General features: G+C 26.7%; 1 protein-coding gene across 9 annotated transcripts in view; it reads left to right on the top strand.

Moving 5' to 3' along the window:
* Positions 1 to 18,039, top strand: part of LOC100214532 (shaker-related potassium channel tsha2) — a 54,333-nt gene that overhangs the window by 10,375 nt on the left and 25,919 nt on the right. For 2 of the 9 annotated variants that reach the window (XM_065799528.1, XM_065799527.1), the window contains exon 2: positions 8,769 to 8,879. The exons of 2 other annotated variants lie outside the window; for them this stretch is intronic. In XM_065799528.1, the coding sequence (XP_065655600.1) occupies positions 8,774 to 8,879 (106 nt within the window). In that variant the 5' untranslated portion in view covers positions 8,769 to 8,773. Of the gene's footprint in view, positions 1 to 8,768; positions 8,880 to 10,106; positions 10,250 to 11,425; positions 11,859 to 11,974; positions 12,274 to 12,499; positions 12,663 to 14,131; positions 14,251 to 18,039 lie in introns of those variants that run through there. 5 more of the 9 variants (XM_065799530.1, XM_065799537.1, XM_065799533.1 and 2 more) reach the window with 5 other exon arrangements.

The raw sequence follows: 18,039 nt of genomic DNA, 5'->3' as shown, positions 1-18,039 counted from the left end.
TTTTAATAAGATATAAAAGCATTGGATTTTAAAAATTCTTTTATAATTTTACTTGTTCTGGGTTTAAAACTTAAAAAAAATATGTTGCGTCTAAATTGGATATCCTTTTCCCCTGTAGCAAATCATCACAAAATTACTCACCTCTTCCCCTTTATTAGAAATATAGCCTAAATGTAGTCGAAAGCATTCTATACTTTGTTCTATTTTCATAAACTTGAAAATGGAACAAAGTATAGAATACTTCACTTGATCATTGTTTATTTAGTTAAAAACGTTGTTACTTGTCTGGGTGAAATCCAGACAATCGGGTTTTATGTTAGGTGTGTTTGTCTCCGCACACTTAAAAAAATTGTTTAAAGTGTGAAATTACGCAAACAAATGAGGGAAGGGGGGGAGAGATTTTACGGGTTAGTCAAATCATCAATGTGACTTTAAATATAGACTACATGACATCATTTGTGACCAATAATGCTCCTTGTACTTTTGGTTGCCTAGCTTCAATATATATTTCTTGAAAGCTTATTTTAACTGTTACGTTCTCCACAATAAGGTCAAATATGTCTTCAAAACAATTTCAATCAATGTGGAAACGCTAGGTAGTTGTATTATTGAAACGTTAATAGAAGATCCATTCTATTATCAGCATGTGGAATCATCTTTTCCGCAAAAATATAAAGACAAGCAAATCAACCCATAATGCAGCTAATTCAACGGATAGGACTCCACTAAAACCAGATATACAACCACAAACCATTGCAGCTTTTTAACAACCATTGTTTACCGTTCTACTAAGGTATTTAGGATCCAAACGTTTACCTTTATGTACCTTTATACATTTACGTGCCCTCAAATTGTGATCAGGATCTTTAAAATTGTGCTTTGATTTATTGCAAAGTACTCTTTTCCAATTATTGATAGCCTAGTGTTTATGAGCATTCCTACCTCTCAATAACACACTAATTTTATCAAGTGATGCATCAAAACCGATGCATTTTAATAATTGAATAAAAGACTTAAAAATGATGTTTCTTAGATTCACAGTTAAAGGTAATAAAAAAGTTTAAAAATTATATAAAAAAGAAAAATTTTTCTTTACATTAAACTTAAAGAAAAAAAAAATTAAAGCATCTATAGCTCTTCTTTGAACATAATACGCTAACATAATACGTTAAAATAATCATGCAAATTCTGAATATATATATAAATATATATATATTTATATATATATTCAGAATTTGCATATATATATATATATATATATATATATATATATATATATATATATATATATATATATATATATATATATATATATATATATATATATATATATATATATATATATTTGAAGAGTCTGGTTAGTTTAAAAGCAATGTTCTTTAAAACTCAGGCAAAAATATAAGTTTTTTATTGTGACCTCCTCTAAAATTGTTGCTTTTTTAATATGTTGTCACTGATAAAAAAAAAATTTTTGTCATTTTTATTCCTCCATTTCACCCAAAGCCGGAAGTATTAAAGCCATAGTTTTTTATTATTATTATTTTAAATCTTTATCTAGTATGGTACCTAAAGATAAACTCAAAAACGAAGTTCAAGTCGATAAGCGAAAATTTTGTGACCTCATTATAGCTAAAGCCCTGGGTTTACAGTAATTGTTTATTTTCAAAAATAGGTATTAACCTTTCATCTACCATACTTATAAAGAATACCTATGGGATATTGCATCAGTAAGAAAAAATAACATACATTTACCATAAATAATTCCTTTTTTATCAACAGCAGGCTTCTATAAGAATATGGCAGAGCTCAATTGTGACCTTCTTCAAAATAGTTTGTTAATATGTTGCTGCTATATGTACATAAAAGGCTAATTCAAAAATATTTTTTAAAAAATGATTTTTTGTTCTCAATTCAATTCACAGTTTTTGATGTCAGTGCCATTTTAGTGATTGATTTTAAAAGCTAACTTGAAAAATTTAGCAAAAAACAGCTGTTAAAATCTAACATCCACAAATCGCGACGTTAGAATTATCTCCACTTTTTAAAAAAATTGAGTTATTGATTGTGTTATGAACCTCAAAATAATATTTTTCTATTGTATTGAAATTTAAGTAATAAGTAAAAAAGTCGCGGAGAAAATGTAAAATAAAAATTTGTTTTTATATGACGTCTCCTTAAGTTTTTATTTTTTAAATCGTTATATCTCAAAACTGAAAAATGTGGAGATATAACGAGATAAAAAAATAAAAACTTTAGGAGACATCAAATAGAAACAAATTTTTTTCTAACTAGGAATTCTAACTTCGCGAATTGTTAGATTCTTTCTTGAGACTCTCAAGTACACAGTTTCAATAAAATAAAATAAAAATAAAAAATAAAAAACATATTAATATATTATATCTGTTACATGTACATATGAAAATGTATATGATTTACAAAAGGACTTTTTTTAAAACTGGTAGACTTCCTACCCAAACTGGTAGACTTCCTCCCAAAACTCAGGTGATATACCGGCACTCTTGCCTTTTCTACTTACTTAGGTCAGTCAATGTTTGTACACTCTCTGCATGTTCTGGTTTATTAGATCACATTAAACTCATTTGCAACAATATTCAACTTATTTTGTTTTCCATGCAAATAATTAAACTCATTAGCAATATTATTTTATTTTCTACTTTTCGACTATCAAAAAATGCGACAACCACTGATTGCAAAAGCTTTAAATTTTGTTTCAGGTTAGTTTGAACGAATAAGAGACTCTTCATAAATTACATCACGATTTTTCGTAAATTGTCTAAACTTATACACACAAAAAAAAACTTTTTTCCATACTTTTGAATGATGTTTAGTCAGGTCTAAATATTTACTTTACCATATTTTTTTTAGCTTTAAACTAGCCAATAAACAATGATCAATTGAAAAACCCTTGAAAAGTATATATGTTATTCTATTTTCAAATTTAAAAAGGCTTTCAACTTCATTTGGTTAATTTTTCTAAAAGTTTAGTTAAACTCTGAAATCCAATATCAAAAGAACCAAGAAAAAAAGTTTAAACATTGTTAAACAATTTTTAAACCCATTTTTTACTGTTTTTATGCAAATTATCAAAACATCTGCAATACATGAAGAATTTTTTATTACTGGTTTCAAATTGAAATTGAAATAATTTTAAACAAAATAAATTAATGAGAGTTCAACTCTTGGACAAAGGAGTTTACAAATATTTTAAATTAAGAACTTTCCAAAAATATGAAATTACCATTGTAAAGTAAAACAGTAAAATATCTTAAATTGTCTTAAAGTAAACGTTGCTTCCCTTGTTTTTTTCCATCTACCTATCCATCTGATGCTTAAATTATTGAGGACTTTTTGATTCGTCATTTGAGATAAGAAAAAAAACTTTCTGGATTTTTTAAAAACTTTTTTTTTTAAATACTTTTATTTATTTTTTAAATATTTTTCCACAAACATAATCTTTTAATGTAGATTTTAATGGAAGAAGTATTTTTATTTTTGTTCAAACGTTATCTAATGTATAAATAATGTAAACAAAATACTCGAAGAAGAAAACGAGTATATATGTTTTTGTTTCCCAACAAGCTTGGAGATTTAATTCGGATTTTTTTCGATTTTAGCATTTCAGAATTTTAGAATTCGTCATAAGTAGAGAAGTAACATTAACCAAAAGCATTTCTCAAGTTTTTAAAAAAAAATTTTTGTTATAAATTTGAATGAACTTAACGAATTTATCGTACCTTTGAATTCCTTTTGAAAGGTATATACTTTAGGGCCTCGATATAAAATGCTATATTCTGAATATTTATTTATTATCCCAGGAAGTTTATATGTGTTTAACATATTTGCTCTAAGATCATAATTTTTATTTAATTCCAACTTGTTATTAAAGCTTATAGGAGAGATATTGTCATTGTAACTATACATGAAAATTAAATGCTGGTAGACATTTATTTCAAATACATTCATCATTTCCATATCTTTCATTAAGGGTTTAGCGTGTTCACGCCTATCTTTATAGTAAATGATTCTGCAAGCATATTTTTGTAAAATATTCAGCTTTTTAAGCTTTAATGTTTGAGTATTTGCCCTTGAAATGTTTGCATAGCTGATGAAGCTATGAATTAGCCGAAAGTAGATTAATTTAAGACTTTGTGTATTGACGTAAGAGCGTTCTCGATACATCAAACGTATCATTTTGGTGATTTTTGACTGGATGTATATTATATGAAGAAGCCAGGATAATGTTTTATCAACAATAATTCCTAAGAGTCTTATACTGGTTTGCTTTTCAATTAGTTTATCGATTTTTTTAACATAAATTGTCAATAACTAATAACAAAAGTTAAACCGATTTTTTTTAAACATAAATTGTAAATAACAAATCACAAAAAAGTATACACTATATGAAAACATAATTACGCGGTTACGAAATTGCAGACCAAAACGTTTTTTTTCTATTTATTTTTCAATATATTTAAAATATACAATGTTTTTTGAGGGGAAGATAATTAAAATGTAACATCCCGCAACTAGAGTTTTACTCAACTTAAGATTGTTTTGTTTTAATAATTTAATATGTTGTTAAAAAAAATAACGTCCATTGATTGATATGACCTAAAAATTTTGTGAATAGATTTTAACAAGTAATATTAAAAACGAGTTTTTAAAATCCAATGCTTTTATATGTTATTAAAACATAAATTTTGCAATAAATTTTTCTAATATTACTATTTTATATTATTAACATTCGGCTGTCTGCGTGTGTAAAAAAACAAAAAAAATTCAGGAAGAGGCGGGTATCGAACCTTAAACATACCGTTTACGAAGTCAACGCACTCTGTGTTTTGGGGTAGCCAAAATACAAAAAACAGTTGTCTCAGATTTTTCAAAACTTAATTCCAACTGCTTTAAAATACTCAGATTAAGGAAAATACAAAATATTTTTACTCTGGTGATAGTAATCCCAGAGATAGTGACCATCAAAGTTAAAAATGGTTTTTAAATTAAGTTTTCAAAAAAAATTATGTTTTTGTTTTTCTTGCAGTGTTTCGTGAATAATTTTTTTTTTCCTGCTGATTTATTTATATATTAAAGAGTATCAAATTATAAACGTAAATTATATAATGACGCTCAAGAAAAAAAAACTTTTTTCTTTTTCAATTTTCGTGATGTTTTAAGCCGAAAAAAAAGTTTAAATCACAACTTCTAACTTCCGTGAACTCGCAAAAAATATAGTATCAAATGGTATCGACTAAACTATTATTAAGTAACGTGGAATTGAGTCTATTTTTAAGAAATTAAAAAATTAGCAGCAACTTTTAGCAACTATGCGAGAAATTTCTATTTAAAGTTTGCGCTACCTGGATTATAGCTAATTTTCAATTTTTTGTTTTCCCAAGTGTTAATTGATCAAAAGTCTACATAAGACTTTGTATTCAATAATCAATTGAAAATGTTAGTTTATTATAGATAATTGACATTTAATTAGGTAATTATTTGCATATGTGTTACTATCCTATGCTTAAAATTAACATTCCATGCTTGAAATTAACATAATCAAAAAAAAAAAAAAAATTAAAAAGTTAAAAGAATAAAAAGTTCTACTAAAATTAAAATCAATGGATTTTACAACTAAAGATAATATTAGCTGTTTTAAATACTCAACAAAAGAAGAAAATAATGCTTTACTTTTCATAACTTCTAGAGTTAGTATGAGTGATGGTAAAAAAGAAGACTTAGTCCAAAAGTTAAATAGGTACAAAAGTCAAAAGTTAATGGAGTTGAATCGAATTACCAAAGATTTTGGATAGGTTCATCAAGAAACACAGTTTTTTTTTGAAAAGAAACACGAAAATTGTTAAATCAAAAGTTTGAAATAGACTTTCCGTCATTGGAATTGACACAATGTATAAAAAGTCGACCAAAAAAAATTTTGGGGATCTGAGTAAGAAAAGTTAACGTCGGATTGCAGGAGAGCATACAAATTCAAATTATGGTTCAATTGTTTAAAATTTTGTTTTGGTTCAAAATCATTACTTATAGCCCGTAGAAAAGTATTTAATCAAAAAGATTAATCTTTACTCAATGTGTTAACAGATGTCATCAAAAATCATAAAGATTCACATCATATGTTTGTTCAGTTGACAAATGACAACAATAAAATGACAGCTGAAGAAGCCGCTGCAATAATAATTTACGTAGATCTTAGCGTATCTGGCTATAAACGAATCCAACAGGCATCTAAAATAAGATATCTATCTTATTCAACAGTTGAAAAAGCACTTAAGTTGTGTGGTCCACAGGATAATCACTTGGAAGTCAGTGATTTAAGAGTCAAAGTAGATTTACAAGCACTTATGAACCATACTGTTGAAAGAATTGTAAAAATGAGGCAAAAAGAAATTATGGATTATTTGGATATCAGTAACAAACTAAGTGAAAATATGTTGCTTTTGAGCAGTTGGATCTACTGGGCAGGCTTTGTACAACCAAGCGTTTTCCGATTCTGTTGACAGTCAAGATTCAAGCATGTTTGCAGTTGTAACGACTCCTTTGAAGCTTAGTGTGTCAAATTTAAAAAAAGACTTTTTGTGGACTAACTTAATGCCTCTTAGTGTAAGATTTTTTATGCCAATTGAACTTTATTTTATCAAAGAAACTCCCGTAGTTGTTTTAGGAAAAAAATGTCAAATAGAAAATGAAACTTTGGATTTGCATTCAGTGAATACTGAATTGGTAAATGGAAAGTTTGTTATTATTGATTTCAATTTTATTTTGTGCATAATTGATGGAAAGGCTTTAGCAATTGTAACAAACACATCGTCAACGCAGTGCTGTTGTATTTGCGGAGTACACCAACTGCAATGGCTTTCTAAGTTGATTTACAGCAAAAAAAGGTACACTTATCTATATGATATCTCCGTTTCATGCATGGATAAGATTTGGGTCAGAGAGCGCAAAAAAGCGCTCTCTGACCCAAAAGAACTAAGCGAAATACTAAGAATTGATAAGACAATTATTAAAATGTTCAAAAATATTTTAATTGCAATAAGTTGTCAGCAAACATTGAATTCAGAGTTGTTTGAGATATACTGTAAAATAGTATACAGTCGATATTTAGATCTGTATGATTGGTATAAAATACCGTCAACAGTTCACAAAGTTCTTGCACATGGAGCAGAAATAATGATAATTTTGTCAATTCCATTGGGAGTTTTAGCCGAGGAAGCTTCTGAATACCGAAAAAAATATTACAGACGACATCGTGAACTACATGCTCGTAAATGTTCAAGACAAACAAATTTTAAAGACGTCTTAAACCGTGCAATGAGATCATCCAATCCTCTAATTAGTTCTATCTCCTTCGAATCTAGACCGACGAAGAAAGTTGTGCTCAAACTTCCAGAAAAAGTAAAGAGTTTTTTAATTTTAGACAGTAAGGAATCAATAAAACTGAACAAAACTAGAATCCTCAGACTTAGAATTATCGGAACAAACAGAAATTAATAATTTAGAATATGAAATAATGAACGATTTAAAAGCTACTAATGATTATTATTTGGAAGATGAAAACATTGACATGTGAAATAAATATAGCAATATTAAAAGTAAAAATTGTGAAAAATTATTACTTTGAAGAAAGTTTTTTAAATATTCTCTTTTTAAAAATTAAAACAAGTTTATAACCTTTTGTAGAAGTACTATTGCCTTCTTAGGTTTTTATGGCCTACGACACAGTTTACTAATTAGGTCTGTGAGGGTAATGGCCTATCTTTACAAGTTACCTGCTCCAACGAAACAATATAATTAATAATAAATAATATAATCAGTGGCGCGGCTAGTTGCTAAGAGTTGTCCCCTAAAAAAACAGTCATTAGGGCTCAACAAATCCTAAAAATTTTTCCTTTATTAAGTTTAACTATAAAAAAAAAAAAAAAAAAAAAAATCGAAATTGTTACTTTTAAAAACTCTTAAAATTTGGTCAAAACGCTGCGTCGTCCAGGTGTTTGAATTAAATAAGTTAATAAATTGTTAGTTTAAATGATACAAAGATAAAAAAAATAAATTAAAATTATTACTTTCTTCAAAACTATTTTTGGCCACCCATTTGTATAAAATTACGACGTAGTGCAACGCCTCCAAATAAGCTAAACGCGCGTATAATAGGAAAATTAATATACTTATTTTTCAAAATTCTTCTTCTTTATTCCATATAAAAAATAAACTTAATTAAAATTAACTAAATTAATTGACTTATTGCAAAAATAATTATTAAATATTGTGTTGTCATCAAGCAAGAGTATGTATGCAAAATTTGAAGAAAATCTATCATCCGGTAGTGGCTCAAAAATTGATTGCAAGATTTGGTCACAGACAAATAGAGGTACAGACTCTGTCTGTTTGGTCACAGACAAACAGACAGAGACGACGAGTTAATAAAAGCACTGGGAAAAAAGAATTGGGAAAAAGCTCGAAAATATCATTTGATTGATTTACAATGTAAAACTAATACTGGTTATTGTTTTACTAAAGTTCATTATGATTTACTTGTCGTATTTTTTTTCCACGGCAGGTAGTCAACCAATTGAGGTAAGATATCGACAAAGATTTAACTCTTTGTTAAAAGATTAAAATTATAAGGAAATTAAACTTCTAGCCGTCAGTTCTAGACGTGGGAGGGGAAATATATGTTGTTTTTTTTCTATTATATACTGAATTAAAAATTTAGTGCTTAAAAACTCTCAATTTAGATCTAATGAAGAGATATAAGAATATATGCTTTGGACAGCACGTAATTGGCGAAATATTTTTTCTTATAAAAGAGTGGCGTTCTATAAAAAAAAATTGCACAGTTAAAAAAAGTAAGGATTTTTTTCACACTGAAATGCTTAACATATTTCTTATGATTTCTTTATATTTTTAAAAAAGCAGGAGTCGCAGGCCGCTTTTATAAAATCACTTGGATGCAAAACTTGCAAAAAAGACTGCAAACAATTATAAATGTTTTTTTTAGTAACAAAACTGTGGGCTCAACTAAATCATCAATTGACCAAATGAAACTGATCCATCTTTAAAAAATAATTACTTTTGCAAATGTCTTAAAAGATTCATCAAATAAAACTTTAAAAATTTATTCGGAATACCAGGAAAAGCATTTTCAATACTTCGACTTTTCAAAACTCTTTTCTTAAAATATTTTCTTAAAATATCTTACCAAAACAATTTTTTTTTTTTACACCAATAAACATATTTTTATTTTTGCTGTATAGTGCATTATTTACTTAATTTTTTTCCAAAAGATAAGATATAAGACAAATTTAAATGCGTCAAATTACGACATTAAATTTTAATAGTAATTTAAATAGAGCAATAATAAATTAAATTTATATATGTATATGTATAAATATATATATATATTTATATATAATATATATATATATATATATATATATATATATATATATATATATATATATATATATATATATATATATATATATATATATATATATATATATAAATTGTTTCTATGCATCACTAAAAACTTTAAATAACGCAAATTTAACAAGAAGCCTCTTGAAAACTTTTTTTTTTTTTTTCCAAATGAGCAAATTGACTCTAGTGATCTCTTCCTGGAGCCTTAAAGAGACGAATTTTTTTACTAAAATAAAACTTATGAAAAAGATACGAAATATAAAACTATAAAAACATGTTTGATTATCAACCATCAATTTCAAATATTTTCCCAAATCATAAATATTGTTTGAAACAGATACCAACAATTATTTAAATTCTAAAAATTCAATTTATTGACGTTTAATATAAATAAAAACACTCTCGCAAAATGGTATTTATAATTCTCGTTTCAGCCGGCAAATATTTATAAAACCTAACCTGTTACTTTTATAGTTAAATTTCAACTTACAAATAGAGTAATTTATTTTAGTTTTATTTCATTTATCTTTTTTTTTTTCCTTTATTTTTCTTTAAATCATATCTTTTTTTTTTCCTCGATAAAAATGTTTACATTATCACGGTAAAAATGTTTGTAAAGTAAACAATAAAAAAATTTGATAAGGATTAAAAAAAAAACTAGACTTAGTTGGTGGATCTTGTAAAAAGGAAAGAATACATTGTGGTTTTTGTGACACCATAGAAGTACATTTGTGGATTTTTGTAAAAACAGCTTTTATCGCCAAACAACAACATCCAAAAAATACAAGTAAAAATTGTAAAATGTTTATCTCTATTTAGTCATAACGAATGCAAGTTATTAAATTTTGACATTTTCAATGCCTTAACAATTTAAACTTTTACCTTTTTGGAAATTCATTACTATATTTTTTAACTGTTTTTTATTTATTATTCGTCATTTTACTTATGACTTGCTAAACTTGTAATAGAGAAAAACGGGACAAAAAGTCGAATGGGAAAAACGGGACAAAAAGTCGAATGGGAAAAACGGGACAAAAAGTCGAATGGGAAAAACGGGACAAAAAGTGGGACAAGATATACTTCATATAACAACTCTTATAACAACTCAACAAAATTAAAAATTGATAGAGGCGAAATGGTATTTGTATCTTGTATCTTTGAACACCGATTGGTTTTTTTTTTTAATTGCTGTTAACGTAATTTAAGACGCATAAGTTATTTTTTGCGCTTAAAAAAAATACCTCGGTTTCGGTTAATGGATGATGTTTCTTGTGTAAAATCTTTTAAGGAATATTTTTTGCAAAGCAACTTTTTTGTGTGTTACTTTAGTTATAGAGAAAGTTACTTTAGACTGGTTGGTAGTTTTAAGAATTTTATAAAATTGGAGACAGAAAACGCATAATAAAACATTTTCCTCCGGTCAATGTGATCATTTTCCTCCGGTCAATGTGATCACGTGACAAATTTATTAGCTTTACATTTTAACTTTTATTGAAAAGTTTTTCAACTATAAAGTTATGCAAGCAATCAATTATTATAATATAACACATTGATAATTATTATTTCTTCGTGACTGATAGTTTTGCAATAACTCAGGATCTTTAAAACGTTCTGCACCTCGCCACGTCTTTTCTTATTACAAATAAAAGTTTTTAAATAGATTTAAGTATTTTCAACTTAGTTATAAAATTCTAGCAACAAAGAAATCATGATAAAGACTAATTATTCTCGATGATTCAAATAAAAAATAAAAAATTTCATGTGAGCTTTAATTGAACTAATACTTTTTTACTTTTTGTTAAAAAATGTTTATTTATTCACCAGAGCTCATTGTTTTAAACCGAGGATACAGTGCTATTGTGTATTTTGATTGTAAACTTTAAAAGGCATAACGTTGCAGTTGTATATATAATTTATTTGTTTAGCTGTTTTCTAAAAATTGACACTATTTATGATACATATTTGAGTTTCATTTTATTTCTCAAAATCTCTGAGATGTGAAAATGCAAAATGTTTAAGTTTTACTAAATATTAGCTTAATTGAACATTTTGATTATAGCTGTTTCACTTTCAAAAGATTTACAGATAAAAAAAACATGTAAAATGTTTGCAAAATAGTCAACATAAAACAACACTTTACATATCACATAACTAAAACAATATAAAAAAACTACATAAAAATAAACTTTTATTATTAACAATTGACTGCAGTCAAAAGTTTTTATTATTGATGTTTTTAAAAACATGTTAGAAAATTTTTGCTGTAACCTCCCCGGCGAAGAAACCACCGGTTATTCAAAGTGCTTCCTAATATATAAATAAAATCTGAAGTGTGTTTGAGGATACTTCTGCAGATTGATGTATTCTGCAGAATGATGTGTGCTGCAGGTTAATGTTTGTTCGTGGTAAATCTTTTAAGTCTGTTTTTGTTTGTTTACAGTTTATTTAAAGCACTTAATTGTGTCACTTTATTCTTTTCAATCAAATTTAGTCAACCGTTATTCTTGTTTAAATATTTTAGAACCTGAAATATTCGATATAAAATATGCAATAGCAACTTAATATATGGATACGATGAGTTCAACTTCATCAATGAAGTTTTAGTAGTAGTATTAGCAAGAAAATAAGAATTGTAACAAGCTTAATGAGTAACTTAAGCCATAATAATTAAAGTCATCGTTGTTGAAAACTGCATGATAGTGTAACAAAATTTAATATAAAGTTACTGTTTTTTTTTCTTCATATTGATTATATTTAAAAAAAAGAGTTAAAACTTTACAGTTTGATGAAGATGAGACAAAGAGTTATTTAAAAAGCAAGGTAATAGATTTTGTTTTCATTTATTTATATAAAGGGAGTCTTTTTTAACTATCTTTATAAACGGGTGGTCTTTTAAATTTGTTCATTTTATTATATTATTTTATTAAATAATCGTTATTTTAAGTATACTCAACTCCAATTTTTCCATAACATATCGTTTATATAGATTTCCTAATAAACGTTTTAGATTTTTTCATTTGATGTATTTCGTATTTGTGTGCATTAGTTATTTATTATATTTTATTAATGAACATATTTGTGGAGCTTTTTCTTTTGTACTTCTATAAATTTTGTCATATAAAACGTAAAAGCCACCTTTATTTTTCTTTAATACTGTCATTACTCCTGCTCCTTGTCAATACACTCTTGTGCTCCATGATAAACTGCGGGTATTGTTTATATTTAATTTTTTTTTAATTTATAAATGGATGTTTATGTTCGCACATATTTTTATATTTATATATATATACACAAATAGTTTGTATAAATATAAATTAATTATAAAACTATGTAACTATGTACTATTTAAAAACGAAAAAATACCTTTATTACCGTCATTACTTTATGTCATTATTTTATATTGTCATTATTTTATATTGTCATTGTTTCTGCTCTTTCCCAATATAGTCTTATACACCATAATAAACTCCGAGTATTGCTTTTCCTATTACTATTTTTCATTTATAATTAAATTTATTTCTAATAAATTAATATAATGGTATTATACTAGTTAATTATATAATGATTATAAATGGCAGATTATAAAAGTTATTGCAAATATTAAAGCTTGACTTAAGAACGATAAAAAACCGTTATTACCATCATTACTATATATTGTGTTGTTTTTTTTACTATTATTATTTTATATATATATATATATATATATATATATATATATATATATATATATATATATATATATATATATATATATATATATATATATATATATATATATATATATATATATATATATATATATATGTACATCAATATTTATATATATATATACATGGGTGCCCTGCAGGATTTTGTGATACTTCATATACAACACTTTCACGCGTTGTGCAAATTCCAAACTAAAGTACGTTCATGCATATGCCAAATGAGGATGCTTCGCTAAAAACCTTGATGATGGAGGCCTGGGAACAAAAATATCCCAAAACGTTTGACTCATCTGCCCAAACATGAGGACACTTTTGATACTATATGATAGTAAAGTTAAAAATTTTACTCTTTCAGAATCCTCACGTTGAGGCAAGTATGGTGGTCAAATATTTTAGGTTGTTTTTGTTTCCAGGCCCAAATCATCGCGATTTTTAGCAAAGCATCCATTTGGCATAAGCATGAACATACTTAAGTTTGGAATTTGCATAATGCGTGAAAGTGCCGTATCTGAAACATCAAAAAATCCTGCGGGGACCCGTATATATATATATATATATATATATATATATATATATATATATATATATATATATATATATATATATATATATATATATATATATATATATATATATATATATATAAACGCATACATGAGTCAATCCAATAGGATTATATTTATTCATTATGTTATGATTAATTATCAGAGATTATAAAGATTATTAGGCCGGGTGAATAAAAATGAGCCATTGCTTTTACTCAACAATTAGTCAGCTTTAAGTGATGAAAAACTTTGAGTGATGAAAAACTTTAAGCAAAACTAGCAGTTTTGCTCAAATTTTTATTCACGTAAATTTAAGCAATTTACTCAGTAATTGCACAGCTGTATATGAATAAAAATAATAAGTTTTTATTCAAGTAAAGCTGACCAATTACTGAGTAAAAGCAATTGCTCATTTTTATTCACTATTGCAAAATATTATATCTCATTGACTTGACAACGACACAAAATCTTGTTGGTTTTAAAATTCAGACGAACTGGTTTATATAAGTAGTTAAGGATGTGGATTCGATTACTTTAATTTTTCCGTAAGTGTTAGTTCCGGTTTCTGTTTATTTAAAGCTTAAGTAAATGAAATTAATAAAAGATTTAACAATCAATCATTTACGTTGAAAATGTTAACAAGTAAAAAGTTGTACAATAAAGATATTGAAGCTATATTAGCTGATATAAAAGAAATAAATTGCTCAATCAAAAAATTGCATTCAAAATAGCTTTATATTCTAAACTCTGATAAAAGTTTTTTCATCCATTTAAATGGATATCAAAACGTTTATGTCTAAATACTTTAAGTCATTATCAAGAAATATATCTTCATTATTTATATACTTTAAAATTTACTTACAGCTTTGTTTTTTTTTACAGATTATCTATATTCATGGAAGCCTCTAATAGTTATTAATAACTTTTTCGTGTTCCTATCTTTTTATAAACCCTTTTAGTTTTATAAACTGTAAATTATTTTTATAGCAAATACATATATACATATATATATATATATATATATATATATATATATATATAAATTTTATAAATTGTAAACCTTAGTAAATTAATTTTATATCATAGCTTGATAAATCTTAACTAAAATGTTTTTTTCAATATTTTGCTTCAGACACAAATATTGCTCATATAGATCATACGATGCAAACAAAAATTAATTTCTCAAAAAAAAAAATTCATAAATAAACCTAAATGACATTAAAAAAAATACGTTAAATGACGTAAAAACAAATAAAAGATCATTAATAAAATTAGCATTCAAATGGGTTAGACCAACACCTACATTAAAGAAAAGTTTGAATTCAAAAATTTTTGAATTCGAAAACAATTGAATTCAAATAATTTAGAAAACGTTCTATAAAGATACGTCTTTAGAATAAATACCTCACACAGTGGGCTAAATGAATTACCTGGTTTAATACGTGTCAATCAAATGCAACTTTTTATTTAAGAGTATTTGTCCAATAAAAATAGAAAAAAGTTTTTTTTAAATCTGAGCGAAGTGTTAAGGTGTGCATAAATAGAGCAAAGGAAAAAATTGAGGAACTCTAGACTCAGTTCAATATTTAGTTCAATATTAGTTGTTTCCATCTTTATTAATAGTTAATTTGTAATTTAATCTCATCTATGTAACCATTCTTAGCGGCAATAACCATTTTACATACTCTTGGCATTCTGAATAACAACTTTTTCAATTTGTTAAAGTCAATTTTATGCCATTTACTAATAAGTTTTTTCCACATTTCATTTGCACCGTTACCAGACATTAACATTTTTATATTTCGTTTTAGTTGATCCCATAAATACTTTTTTAGAAGAGAAGTCTGGTGATTAGGTGATTAGGTTAAATCAATCTATTCAATACATGCCCATTTTCTAACTTACTCATGTAATTCCTACAAAGTTTTAAATGCTTTTGATTATTACCCAGTGGACATGCGCCGTGGACGTTGTCCGGGCAACGCTTGCCCGCTGGGTATGCTTTTAAAAAATTAATGGCTCGCCAATAGTTCGACTTTCTGAAGGTAGATGTAATTTTTTAAATACCCAAATAAACTAATTTCGTTATTATAATTGTTTGTATAATTTCACCCATGGTTTTTCCACGAAAATTCCCCTTCCCCGTCCAAAAGATTTATAAGAGACTAACAATTTATATTTTGCACTAAAAAGTAATAACACGCTTTAAACTGGTTGAAACGTGTTAAAAAGATTTTACAGCAAAATATTTCAGCAAAGTATTGAGAAGCCATATTAACAATAAAAATTAGTGTATGTATTTTTCAATAAGAAAATGATTTACAATCGTAGTTTATAAGAACAAATAGTTACATGATTGGGGCAAGAAGAACACAAACTTAGTCATATCACCAAATCCCAACAATATTATTGTTAAGTAATTTTTTTTTGTTATTTTTATGCAAAGTATTTACATGGCCGACGACACGGGTTTTGAAGTGGAGGGGCGCAATTGTCAATTTCTATAAAAAGTCCTCTATATCTTAAATTTTCAAAAAATAAAAAAAGGTCCTATAGAAAAAAAATTGACAGAATAAATTAGGGCCCCAGCCCCCTCCTCCCCGGTGTCGTTGTCCCTAATTTATTGAGACTTTTTTTTGCTGTTCTTATTGTTCATTTAGAATAAATTTACATAACATTTTTTTAAATTTTATTCATTTTATTCCATAAAAAACCTCTATGAGCATTGTACTATATATTACAAAATTATATTAAATCCTAAAACCTTTTGATTAAGGTTTTATTAGATTTGAGTGAATTTAAAACTTTTTTTATCAATACATCTTGTTTTGATAAAAAAAACTTAAATTCACTGGGAAACATGTCGGAAAAACAGAAAGCATTGGAGTAAATGTTCTATGTAAGCAGCTATTAAGGCTGTAAGAAGAAAAGAAATGGGGTTAAAAAAGCATGCAATCAGTTCAATATACCACGGCGTACTTTTTAAAGAAGGTGCAAATATAATTTGAATCCTGTATAAGCTTCGTTGAAGTCACTTGGATCAGAAAAATGTGTGTTTTCTAATTGAATGAAAAATGAGCTGCTTGCTTTTATCAAATATATAGATGCAATACATTTTGGTTAAATAACTGAAATTTTGCGTGGAGTTGCCTACTAGTTTTCTAAACTTAATGATCTGCATATAACGTTTAGCAATCTCCATATTAGGTTTATATTCAAAAAAATAATAAGCTGGTGCTAATTGGTTTCGAGGATTTTTGGCTCTGCTCCCAAACTTGCCTGTAAGAATGCCAGAGCATAATTATTGCAGCGAGAGCACAGGACTTTTATAAAGTCAGTGTTAAAATGGTTTTGAATTTGTGGCAACTGTTGAAGAAAGCCATAACTTTTTAAGGTTTGTAATGTCAATGAAATGGACATCGCCACTTCCAAATAACACATCTAAAACGCTGGGGTTTTTTTGCTTATTTTTTTTTATTTTAGTCAATAAGGTGCTCCCAGAAGTCCTTACGGTCTTATCACAGAGCACCGCGGAAGAACATTTAACTATTTTCAAAGTTGGTAAAAGGTTTCATGACGTGACTTTGGCTAAACTTAAGTGTTGACTATTTCATCCATCTTACATTCCAATAACAAATAGTTGAAACACCATATGAATATGCAATAAAAAAACTAGAATGTATGAAAATTGCACTTCAGACAAAAGAACAAGTATTTTGGTACAGCGGAACCTCCACAAAAAAAGCAGTTATAACAAAGAAAACACTTTTAGAGTGATAGCATTGCTCACAACCTCTTATTAATTCTAACTTCTGCATTGTGAATACAAAACATGTATTAGTTATTATATTTTGCATCATATAAAACCTAATAAACAATTATTTATCTCAGATAAACTTTATAATGACACTATTCAACAGACTTATTTTTTATTATGATTACAATGTTCACTTTTTAAACATAGTTTTTAAAAAACTAATTGCAAATAACATCAATATTACCAGCTCTAACTGATTTTGGATTTTAGATAAGCTTAGAGATAGGTATCCACAATTGAAAGAGGCGTACATAATCCCGCATAAAATGCCTCCACCTCCTATAGCACAAAAATGGTGAAATTTGTTTGGTTTGTTTCATTAAAAAAAAATTTTAACATCAATTATGTGTTATATAATTAGTCTTTGCAGATTATACGTTTCTTTAGACACTAATTGCATGCCAATATTTTATCAAAGTTAGAGCTGCCAACCCAATTGCCTCACTCAGCAAGATATATCAGAGTTATCTATATCTTGCTGGCTACTTTCTACTTTTTAATAAAAGTAGCCAGCATT

Source organism: Hydra vulgaris, chromosome 06, assembly GCF_038396675.1.
Source record: "Hydra vulgaris chromosome 06, alternate assembly HydraT2T_AEP".
In the NCBI taxonomy this organism is placed as follows: Eukaryota; Metazoa; Cnidaria; class Hydrozoa; order Anthoathecata; family Hydridae; genus Hydra; species Hydra vulgaris.
This window is presented reverse-complemented; position numbering and strand designations above follow the sequence as displayed.